Source organism: Patagioenas fasciata, chromosome Z (assembly GCF_037038585.1).
Source record: "Patagioenas fasciata isolate bPatFas1 chromosome Z, bPatFas1.hap1, whole genome shotgun sequence".
Taxonomy (NCBI): domain Eukaryota; kingdom Metazoa; phylum Chordata; class Aves; order Columbiformes; family Columbidae; genus Patagioenas; species Patagioenas fasciata.
In genome coordinates, this window is record NC_092560.1 from 71,741,648 (window position 1) to 71,754,601 (window position 12,954).

Here is a 12,954-nt window from a genome sequence, read left to right on the forward strand (position 1 = left end):
GGGAAAGCTGTAAAGTTGATTCAAATGCCCTATACTGGCAGAAACTTGTGAGGGTCATGCAGCTTGGGACATTACTAAAAGATTCGCAAAAAGGTAAATACTTATTGCTAAAAACAGCTCGCATCGCTAAAGTATTGGTCATCTACAGAACGGACTGCATTTTACAAATAAGCCTCCTGGCATATGAGATATTTTCAGACAGCTGCATTGAATTGAAAGATGATAAGGAAACTGACGCAGGGAGAAAAACAAACTTTGAGCATCACAGTCCTTGCGTCATTGCCCTGTAGACACTGTCATGATTCATTTACACAGCAACTACACATGCACTGAGGAATTTAAACCCAGTGCTCAGGTTGTCTGGATGCCCATAGGATTGAATCTGGAGGGTTCAGCTCAGCCTTTAGATGGTATTGGCTTAAACAGGAGGTCAGGAGGCTTTCCACATTGAAGTGCTGCAGGTCCAACAAAGCTCATCTGACCAGAAGGTACCAGGATACAAAGATTAAATACTGCTGCAGAGCAGCTCTTCGTGCTGCCCACCAATATGTTGCTCAAGCACCTTTAGAATTCACGAGATGGAATTTAACAGGAATCCAAAGAATTAATGATAGCATAGGAAAACCAGATTCAGACAGTAACACAGAGAGTGGCAGGAATGCAGAGACTGGTCTGAGGTCAGGAGACAGGAGCCGCAAAATCAGGAGAGAGGCTACAGTACAAAATGCAATTGTTTTAGGGCCGTACAGAATGATACAAGAGAAGGAAAAATGTAATGTCTAAGAACAGAGAGAAGTTAGAGGAATTACTAGGTTGGTACAAAAGGAACTGTGGGTTTTGCATTGTTGAAATCTGCTGTTTGATATTGGAATATATTCTTAAATAAATTTGGTTACTTCACACATCATTTTAATGCACTTTTCTGGCTTTACGGGGTTCTGCTACTGACTTATAACTCATTCTTTATTTTCTATTTATTTTAGGTTACAGAAATTATGTTAGACACAAAGCAAATCAGAACAATTTTCTTCGTTAAGTTCAAAATGGGTCATAAAGCAGCAGAGACAACTCTTAACATCAACAACGCATTTGGCCCAGGATGTGTTGATGAACATACAGTGCAGTGGTGGTGCAAAAGGTTTTGCAAAGGAGACAAGAGCCCTGAAGATGAGGAGTGTAGTGGCCGGGTATCAGAAGCTGACAATGACCAATGTAGACTAATCATTGAAGATGATCCTCTTACAACTACACGAGAAATTGCCAAAGAACTCAAAATCCACTGTTCCACAATCGTTTGGCATTTGAAGCAAATTGGAAAGGTGAAAATGCTCAATAAATCGGTGCCTTGTGAACTGACCAAAAATTTAAAAAATTGTCCTTTTGAAATGTCGGCGTCTCTTACTCTACACAATAACAACAAACCACTTCTTGATTGGATTATGACATCAGACAAAAAGTGTATTTCATATGACAACTGGTGATGACCAGCCCCGTGAGTGGACTGAGAAGAACCTCCAAAGCACTTCCCAAAGCCAAACGGGCACTAAGAAAAGTTCATAGTCACTGTTTGGTGGTCTGCTGCCGCTCTGATCCATTGCAGCTTTATGAATCCCAGCAAAACCTTTCCATCTGAGAATCTGCTCAGCAAACCGAGGAGATGGACTGAAAGCTGCAATGCCAGCAGCCGGCACTGGTCAACAGAAAGGGCCAAATTCTTCTCCATGACAATGCCGAAGTGCTCGTCATACAACCAACACTTCAAAAGTTGAACAAATTGGGCTACAAAGTTTTCCCTCATCCGCCATATTCACCTGACATCTCGCCAATCAACTGCCACTTCTTCAAGTATCTCGACAACTTTTGCAGGGAAAACACTTCCACGACCCGCAGGATGCAGAAAAAGCTTTCCAAGAGTTCATCAAATCTCAAGGCACAGATTTTTATGCTACAGGAATTAACAAACTTATTTCTCATTGGCAAAAATGTGTTGACTGTAACCGTTTCTATTTTGATTAATAAAGACGTGTTTGAGTCTAGTTATAACGATTTAAAATTCACAGTCCAAAACCACAATTACTTTTGCACCAACCTAATATAAAGCAACCAAAGACTCTTCCCTTCTGCCTGAGGCAGAAAGCATCTGCAAGACTCATACTCAACATCACCGGAGGAAGATGGTCTAGGAGCCTTACTTCCCCCTCAGAAACAGGCCTGAGGCAGTGGTTTGTCATGGCATATGGCACACAGAGGTCACCCCTGCTTGTTTTACATACCTCTACAGATAAAACTCCATGCACTACAAGATGTTTCACTCTGTGGGTTAAGGTACCCAGATGTCCTTCAACCTACAGAAACTCACCATCAAACTTCTACAAGCTCCTTCCAGTCAAAAACCACACTTCCCTTTCTTCACCACCAAGATGAAGGCAAGAGTTTTTTCCAAATAATTTGGGTGCTAATGAGGTTAAACCAATGTCTCAAGACCCAACAAAGTTTTATTGAAATATCTGGGTTTGGATTAGCAAAAGGAACTTCAGTATTTAGAGGGAACACTTGTAATATAACCTCAATAATAAACAAAAAGAAGAAAGAATCCAGGAAGGAAAAAAAAGAAACACTGTGAAATTTATTCAGTTTTTGTCATAAACCAAAACCACATTGTGCAGATTTGTAGACTACATCTTTTAACAGTTTGCTCTTATGCTTCCTGTCAGTACCAAATTCATGAGGGCTCAAATTTGTCTTTCATTCTGCATCCTACTGATTGACTGGTTCTTGGGATGGATAAGGGAGAAATACTTAGGGAAATCACAGATGCTGACATATAACTGAACTTCTAATGAAGAGTAATTGTGACGTTCCAAAAAGAGACACCTGCAACAGGTTTGTTTGACACACCATTAGACATACCAGTCATACTTTGTACACTGAATCACATTAGGAAAAACCATGTGGTCTTTCCATACAGGTGAAATCCCTCCAAATGCTGCTGAAGTCTGTGAAAAGAATATTGCAGTGGCACCAGCGAGACCTTTCTGCATCATGTTCAATTCAGAAGATAGTGTCAGGCACCTCCAAAAGCTGTCTGGGCAGTGAGAAACCTGCCTCTGGGTTCTGACTGTCCATCTTCCACACTTTCCATACCACAAGGTAATGGACACCAGAGTTGCAAGAAGAACCTCAAGATGTGAACAACTGACAGTTCTCTGTTCCAGAACAAGAGTGAGTTAATTTGCTGATTCTTTTGGCTTTGACTTGAGGCATTCAGGAAAATTAAAAGTTGCCATTAAAAGTCTGTGGAAATTTTTTATTATGTATTACTTACCAGTGCCAAAGCTTTCCTCTCCACAAAGTGAGCAACGTCCAGAATCCATAAGATTGGAAAAATATCTCCATCCTGCTGGTGTTTCATACACAGGAACCTTCATTACTTTTGCCACTCTGGAAAAGACACAGTAAAACATGACATGATTGAGACAGTGCTTTCTTTATATATGGTCTGAGATCAGCTGAGGAATCTTCTAGGTCTCACTACATCTCCTGACAGCTGAACAGATCAACAGCACTATTCAAAACCAATCCTTGTTTCAGAACCTGACTTCAACCAGAAGCCACTAAATGTGGTATTTTGGAAAATGTAGGACCTCAGCTCAACAGGCTTTACCAGTATCTTTCTCTTGTTACTGATGAAGAAACAGTTATACCTAGGGACACACAGTTTTTTTATATTTTAATGAAAGTTAAAGCATCAAGTTGAAGTGCCTTCCTTTATAAACCCAAGTGGCCAACACTGATAGGCTTCAAAGACACTTCTGCTTCTGTTCATATGTTCAAAGCCAAGACAACTCAGGAATGTTTCCACCACGCAGCATCTCGCCTAAAAAGCTTTCCCAGTCTCAATCTGAGTCTGAAATTACTTTCTCTGTCTCCTCTGATGCATCTATACGAAATAATCCCAAATAGCTGTCTGATCTGCCAGTATTTTCAAGAACTGAAATAAACCACCATATAAGCTGGAAGTGCTTTCCCTTCCCCAGACTACCCACTGGTAATTTTTCCTGTTATAAACTATAAAGAAAAAAATCCTTTCTTGGACTGAAAAACAAGAAAGAAGAAAAAAACAAATTCTCAAAGGAAGCCACTACCAAGCTTGGATTTATGCATAATGAATACTACCATTCTTCTGGTTTCTAATTATATTTGTTTGTTTTCATGGTGTGTCTAGAATTTCCATAGCAAACTGTTTTTTTCAATGTGAAAAATAAGACTTGAAATATAGTTAAGCAATCTGACTAAAAAGAACCTTCTGATCTCCCTAGAATTGCTGCAACAATGATCACACCTGACAAACACTTCCTAAATTCCACTCCCACAGAAGAATACTTTATATAAGACAATTCACATAATTTTGGCATCAGTCATGCCCAGGCAAAGCAGATCAATCAAAGCAGGATTCAACATGCTTAACACAATCCACCTAGAAGAAACGTAGTAAGGCGAAAGCAGTTACCTCTCTAATCGAAAGACACCCATTTTCAGACAGCCCATCACTTTGTCTTAAAGTAGGCGTGTAAGGTAGATAGGATGAACTGTCCAAACATGGAAATACTGACCCTGCAATACCTGGTACATAAATATGCCTAAATGACAGTTTAACCGTTAAGTACTCTCTCTGAAATCATTAAATAGTTAACCAGCAGTGACATTACGTCCTCAAATCCACTTTTTAAAATGTAGTAGATAACTTTTGACATCCAAGTCTCCTACTACTCAGCCCAGATGTTCATTTTTGTACTGACATACGGCATCTAAAAAGAATGGTTTTGAACTGAGATGGAGTAAGAACTGCTGATACTTACTTGAAAAGATCTAAAGAGGTACCTGTAGAGAGAAATAGTATCAAAATGTTTGATCCTAAACTTAGTTTTCGTGTCTCTAGTTTAGAGGCAGAGGCAAGTGCATATGTCTTTGTGTTTATACAGCACTAGCTATATTATTGGCCCTTAGAAATGCTGCTGAATAAGGGAGGTTATACAGTGCAGAGCTAAACAGGTTTCTGGCTAGCTCTGCAGAAAGTCAAGAACATAAAAGGATTTAATCTCTGTGTGACAGTAACTGCAGGCTGGGAACAGTACCATACTGCCAAAAGCAGAAAACAATCAACCAGAAAACAATGGCTAACATGCTGGAAGAGCAAACTCAATTCTCTTGAGGGAGCCTAACAATACAGCAGGAATATCTCTGCTTGCAGAAATGTTCCTACATCCTGTACTGGTTTTTGAGAAGGAAATCCTTTCCCTTTCACTTTTCTGTATTCCTCTAGCCTGAGGACAAACGGCCTTGGACGAATCTGTCTTGACCAGCCCCAAAACTTCTATGGGCTGTAAAGGTTTTCAAAGACTTCTGTGCGCTAGGCATACACTGAAAATACATATGTTAATTCCAGTGGCATTTGGCTTACTTTATACTAAAACTTTCAAAGAAATAAGCCAACCTAATATATATATGTAAAAACATATAACTACAAGGTTTATAGTGAAATATAACAGACTGCCCTTTGCAACATTTTTTTGGTTTTGATTCAGAAGACTTTGACAGAGTAAGCAGAAGTACATTGAAAATAAGGCATACTCTTTCTTTTATTGTCATTTTAGTGAAATAAAGAATCATCACTACAAGTCTCAATAATTGCACAACGTGTCTTTATGAGACCTATTGACATTTATGGCAAATGATCACCCTGGGAAACACAAGAGGTTCCCATGGGAAGACGCAAAAAATTCTCAAAGCTGCAGACTCAGAGAAATCATGTGCTGCATCTGATCAAACAAATAACAATGCAAACTAAAGGAAAATACCCTTGGAGGAAGGAAATTAATATTCTGTTAATGGGAAATTACTAGATCTTCAAAGCCAGAGAAAACAGAGATTAAATGTGGAAAGGGGAAGGGTTTTTTAATGTATCTACATCTTCTCAAACAAGAAATATGACTGGTATGATTTCGGTGCAAAGGAAGTGGGAAAAAAAAAATCTTCATTTACCAAAATTATTTTTTCCACTTTTCATTCGCCAGTCTGCTTTCTTGTAGAGAAAATGACAAAATGAGAGCCTGCAGTCACTGCTACACCAAGTAGTCACGTTGTTTGGGTTTTTTTTCTTTTCTAAAAATGCCAGCAAAAGGGTACTCAGGCACTCAAAAGAGTACAAAAGGCTATTTGTGGACCAAAATTTGGAAATCAGTTCCTATGTACCACTGAAGATTTCCAGCACTACCTAACGCAGCATATGACTTCATGACAAGCTTGAAAGATACTATGGAAATATTCTATTCTTCTAGGCAGAAAATGCTTAGGATCAGGGTTTCTGGAACTTTAATTCTGCAAGAACAATTGCTGGTGAACCATGTTAAAGGTTTTTGGTTTATCTATAAAAAATCACAGATCAATTAGTTACAAGCTATGATGGTTTTTACCTTCCCAAGACAGCCCAAACAAGTCTGTATATATATAGCTTTTTAACTTGCCCTTCTTTCTATATGTTTACACCAAGTCCCTAAATGGAAAGTCAAGTGGTATTGTTGTCTCTACGAGATCTCTTGGTCAGACAGGATACAACTTCTCTCAGAAAGTGAGTTTTGGAATTGGTGCTGCAAAGAGTTTATATCTTGCAGAGGTCTCACTCTTCAGAGTAAATTTTATGTCTCCATAAATATGTATAAGGCGCCATTATCAAGATACTGATGTAGTTGTGCTCCTATAAAGGCAATACCTCAAGTCTCTGAGTTCTCTTGGTGAAGGTATTAACTGTTAAAAGGCCTGACTTGATAGAAGGAATATACTTCCAGAGTAATTCAAAATAAAAACTGGAAAAAAAATATGTTATATGAATAGGTTCATTTTCCTAGTCTGTTTGAAGTAAAGGAATTCTATTTATGCCTAACCACACAGTTGATATACCCGTGTTTATATGCTCCATGAGTGTGAACTATATAGAATGAACAGAACAAACCATGGATATTCTGGTTCTTATCACCTCAGACATTTAATGGGACTGACTTCAAACAGTATTCCTGCTTGCCTTCTCTCAGCGTAAGCGCTCACTACATCAATGAGATTACACAGTGAAGTTTCTTCTGTCTGTGCGTAGCACTAGTCAGCTCTTGCTAGACTGGGAAATGGGGTATTTACACTTGGACCTAAACTGAAGGGCAATCATCTTAGTTATATGCCCATATCAGAGCTAAAGGTATTCATGTTCCCAGTATGCTGAAATGCTCATTAAAGGGAAAAAGAAAAAAAAAAAAAATCAAAGAAGAGTGGACTGTACTTTTTGCAATTACACACATTATTTGAAACTATATTTTGTGATTTTTTAAAAAAGTTGGAGCAGCTGTTTTAAATAGGCAGATAATAAACTGCATTAAAATAAGAATATAAATTACTGTAAGGTTATACAGCTAAGTTTACCCTCCTACTGGACAACTTCACTCTCATTTTTATCTTGAAGAGCTAGTGCCATGCTACATAAACCGACCACTCATTTTTTATTGCAACATAAGGAGAACACATACAATACAATCGGGAGGAGCATTTTGAGTTAATTCATCAACAGAAAACAGAATTATTGGAGAGTTTAGTGTCTACACGGAACTGTTAAGCCAATTCTTGAACTCTACAATAAGTCTCACCAAAGCATGAGATGGCCAGTTCATGATAAAGGTAGTAATGAACATCATACTAATCATAATGAAGATCAGGATTTTTGAAAACTTCCTGTCAGAAAAAAATTAAAATAATAATAGCTAATCTAAAATTGCTTCTGAAAGTCTTAACACACTGATGTGGAAAACCTACCTGTTCTCCACCAGGCAAGCAGACTACTTAATGCACAGCTGCACATCTGAGTATCCCAGATCTTCTTCCTTACACTTCATAGCCATACGTATGTCACCTAACTAGGAAAACAGAAGGTACAGGACTCATGATAGCTCAGATGATTCTCCCTGTCATTTCAGTAAAAATATTATCCTGCTTAAACTGCATAAAAAGATAAGTTTCCATCATGGAGGGGAGAAAAGGCGTCGGGAAAGGTTGTTTTATTTAAAAGGGTTAAAAGAATATCTTTGTGATATCTTTCCTTCAATTTTCCACCCAGTGGCGACAAAGACTATATTTCACAGATGGGCTAATAAAGCAAAGTGGTCCTTGAGGGTGTCTCCCAGTCACTGTGGTTTTGCACTACCAAAACACCACTGACATCAGCAGAATTATCCTGACTTAATGTTAGCAGAAATCAGAGGGAAGTTCGCTCCAACCTGTTCTCTACAACGCCACACAGTCTGAATGAATACACATCATTCAGATACAACACATGGCCAGCAGCAAGCTAATTTTCTTGTGTCCGGTTAAAATTCTGTAACTTTTGAGAATAGATCAGTCAGCCAAACAAAATTATCCTGCCAACGCTGTGACGCCTGTTCATCACAAAGAGAAAGGTCACGACTCTGGGGGTAAGGGCTTCCTTTGACAGGCCTCATGTCAATGACTTGCTGGTGTTTTGCATTGTAGGTGAAACAGTGGCCGGGGTGAACTGCAGCATCGCATTCATTCTGGCATCTTAACTTGGAGGAAGAAAGAGATACTAACAAAATAATCACTTTCTCTACTGACTTTCTTAGCAGCTATCACCTGTGCTTCTCTCTCTTGTCTTCCACCACCTGTAGGTATCAGCTGCACACATGAAGGATGCTCACACTTGGGTGAGCAGGCTTCAAAACACAGCCTGGTGTTTCACAGACACTTTTTTGTTTCAATCCTGCTCCTCCCTGTGGAGCCAGCCCTGAGGTGCCGTAGTTCAGAGAGCAACAAGCCTGTTTCTGCAGAAGGGTAAGCACTCTCTGGCCCTAACAAACAGGAATTGAAGGGATTTGTGGGACAGGCATGTGGGCCAGCAAAGGATAGTGTGTGGTACCAGCATTTCACAAGAGATCAAACCTCTGTAATGGTTTCTTTCAGACTTACTAGTTAGAGAAGAAAAAGGTTTCACACTGGCTCTTCTAAATCTGTATTTAAGCAAATGAAGCAGGCTGTGTTATCTAATCTTCAGCTGATAAAAGCCTCATTTGATTTAAGGCCTGAATAATATTTTATTTTAAAGACAAGCCTATGGTTTGACTGAAACTAACAAAACTAGTTTTTCCACTTTTGTAGTGTTTCTTGACATAAAGAATTAATAATATCTCGTAAAGATCTGCATCTTTTTTACCAAGAAACCATTTCTCTAGCTGAAAATAACAGTCTTCACACAGTCTAACCTTGGCATACAAATGTGTTTTATTTGACATTTTACTGCCTGAGACACTTAAAAATTTTTGTAACACTCTGGACACTTCTGAGATCAAAACAACTGACTTATGTTTGCTTACATTTATTTTTCCATCCCTTTATTAGAGATCCTGATTTTGCTATTATCTAGCCATATAATATGGTCATTGCCTTGATGGACTTACTAAATGTAGTTGCAACCAGACCTAAAATTTCAGTTCTTTCTTCTGAAGTACTAAGACGACATCCAGGACTGATGCCATGCTGCCACAGTATTGTTTCCATCCGATCATTTGCATCAGCAATCTCATTCCTTCTTTGACATTCAAATTTCTTTTGCAAAGAATTTTTGGTTTTAAACTTTATTTAAAATTTAGACATACTACTCATTGCCTTTTTAGCCTATGAGTCCCTATCCTATTCTCACTGTATGTTTCCACTTCTCTCTGTGGTCTCTTCTTGATCCTGAAGGGCTCTTTTCTGCTTCATTTCTCAACTTTAGAAGTTTAATTCAGCTCACATTTGGTCAGTTCCCTCTTCATTCTTATTATTTATCAAGATACAGGAGCCATAAACTAAATGGTTTTAACTTTTTCTTCAGTCTCATCTGTAAATCTTTCCTTTTCAACTATGAAACTCCAACAGCCTGTGAGAAATTCACAGCAGTAGCAATGAGAGCACCAGCACTGGCACCAACTATAATGTGAAATGAATGTCCTGCTTCTGGATGTTTTCACTCTGTCTGCACCACCTTCCCTTAAAAGGCTTCAACTGCATATTGTGCAAGGAGCAGAACTAAAACAGCCGTCACCACCCTTATACGGTCAAGTATTACAGTGTTACTCCTTCCTCATCTTTAATTTATTAAGTAAAAAGCAGTGGAATGCTTAGCCCTCACACACAACACAGATAACCAGGACATTTCACTAAGATAAGATGTAAATTGGCATGGGTAGCAGAGAGGCTGTCAGGAGCACAGGGCAGAAAAAAACCAGTTACTAGACAACAAGTTCCTTTTCTTTCTGCTTTCTAGTATGCTACATCTGACAGAAAAAAAAGATCATAGTAACAGAAACCAATAAACAAAAAAGCATCTGAAGACACCTTAGCTACAAAGACTCTAAAAACATTTGGCTTCTTTGGTTTTGCTTCCTCTCCAACGCTGCAATGTTTTAACTCTGAAATGATTCTGCAGGCAGACCAAAGGTACGCTGAATCAAGGTCTGGTGCTCAGGGGTGGCTGCTGTCTGGAAAACTGGTAACTTCAGGTGGATTTTTTTGGCTGACAATAGTTCTGAGGATGACTATGGAAATCGTCTCCTTGTTAAGTTCTGTGCAGGACAATTCAAATGCCCTTTCTATCAATGGAACCTCCTGGCATCCACGCGACATAACCGCAGTGCCAACTAACTGTTCCAATATTCTCTCCTGCCTCTCTGTCTCACATTGGCCTTTCCCCATGTTTGAAATCTGTCAACAGCAAGAACTAAAAATTACCCCAGCTGAAAGGCGAGTTCCTATAAACACAACATACCTTGCTCATGCCTTGTAACACACGGCAACCATATATACTAGAAACTTATTTGAGCTACGTGGAACACAGTCAAGTTCAGCACAATCACCACTGTACTCTGAGGACGTGAACCATTGTGCAGAAGGTCAGCCCTTTAGCTTTAAATTCCTAATACAAACAATTTAAGAACTCCATATCTCCCTTAGGGCCCTTCAAGTTCACTGGAGTACTTCTAACTCCTGTAGGAGCAGACTTGAAAAGCAGACTTGTAAAGGCTCTCACCATCTCACAGGAGTCACAACACTCACTGAAGAACTCTGTCTCTGGGACACAGTGCTGCCCTGCGGTAATTTACACTCCCCATTGCCACCTGTAGGCCACGGTGCAAACACACAGCTCCATGTTCCACACAGAGGCGTTTACCTGCCCACAAGGCTCTGCAATGCCTCTGTCGAATGTTACAAGCACCTTGTGCAACATACCTAAAAGGCAGCACTTTCTGAAGTACTTGGGATGCTTTACAGAACAATGGTAGACTAATCTGTGCCGCAGTCCCAACAGGCAACTGATTCAGCAGACCCGGGGTAAAAGTAAATTCACATGTGTATCTCCATAGCCAGCTACAGAGCCAGGGGAGCAGCACAGAGCTGACGTGCACTTGTGAGCAGACCAACAGCTGCAGCCCAGCTCTGCTCCAGCTCTCTGAGAAAGGGCTGCAGACGCCTCTGCCTCCTCCCTGCTCTTCAGAGAGTCAGCAGTCAAAGCAAAAATAGCCAGCACGGCTCCTTGCTGAGTCTGCCTTTGCCTTCGAAACTAATGTGCTAATCCTGTCCACTACGGGCAGAAGGCGTAAGGACACTTTCCATGGACACTGCACTTTCACCTAGTCTCTCTAATTTGCCATGGAGTGAACTGCCACTGATGCAGAATTCACTGGTGAACGAGGACAGTAAATGCACCTTTAACAAATACACAAAGCAGATAGCACGCAAAGCTGGAATTTTTCACCCCATATCTGCAGGTGCTGCAAGCAGGTTATTGTTGTAGTGATCAAGACACAAAATTACTGCCACTGTTAAAACCACCAATAGCATGCAAGTTACAGATGTATTACCACAGCCATCCCAAATGTGTGGACACTATGAGGTATTAAAGAATCTTCTTTTGAGAAGTTAAATGACTGTTAGGAAGTTGCACTGGAGGTGACCCCACACACAGGCTTAGGTTTTAAGGCTCTGAGTACAGCTTTGGCTTATAAACTCCGTTCTGAAGTCTGGATGGTAACACAGAGACCTAGCAATGAGGCTCCATGGGAGAAAGAAGTTCTCTGAAGAGCTAAGTGCTTAATTCAATTTAATTGAGCTTTCCTTCTCTTCAATGAAATACAGCCTTAAAGAAATCCCAGCATGAAAAACTGGACCTTATCAGAAACCTCTCCTTGAGACAGGAAACTGGCCAGTGAGCCCATGACATCTGTTTCTGCTCAGCCAGACTGTCATGGTATGAATGGTGCTGTCAGCATGAAACCACTGGAGCTCGGTATACAAAACATGCGATTCTTTGCAGTCTCTAGGAAAAAAAAAAAAAAAAACAAACCGAAATCCCCTCTGTCAGCTTTTAAAAAGTCTCAGCACTTTGACAGATTTCAGCATGGAGCAGATGTTCAGAAAGGAATCAAAAATGGATACAACTGCTAGATGCTTGACTTTTGCAAAATAACAACAAAATTAAATTGAATAAATACTGACTCAGTGTTTGCTATGAGTAGAATTACTAAGAAGCACTTTCTGGACATTGCTTTTAACATGGGAATTCTCCTGTAGGAGAAAAAAAAAATCTTCCTGCCTTTTTTTAACAGAAAAATTAATTTAATCACAATGAGAAACCTTTAATTCCAGAAGAGGTATTTGTGCTCTTATTACAGGTAGTGGAATCAGGTATTATGTGCATTCACATCTAACTGCTAAAAATTATTCTGTTACTTTTTACTAGGAATTAGTTGAGTGTAAAATTCTGTTTCCAAACTACTAATAATTATACCCATTTGAACTCCTCACACGAGCAACACTTTTCTTTCTCTCTCATTAAATGACCTCGTCAGAATGAATCCACTGTGT

The 12,954-nt window shown here is 39.5% G+C and overlaps 1 protein-coding gene across 1 annotated transcript in view; it reads right to left on the reverse strand.

Annotated features, from left to right (window-relative positions):
- Positions 1-12,954, reverse strand: part of PGM5 (phosphoglucomutase 5) — a 71,969-nt gene that overhangs the window by 25,915 nt on the left and 33,100 nt on the right. Inside the window, exon 7 of the mRNA XM_065861087.2 lies at positions 3,326-3,441. Within this exon, the coding sequence (XP_065717159.1) occupies positions 3,326-3,441 (116 nt within the window). The remainder of the gene's footprint in view (positions 1-3,325; positions 3,442-12,954) is intronic.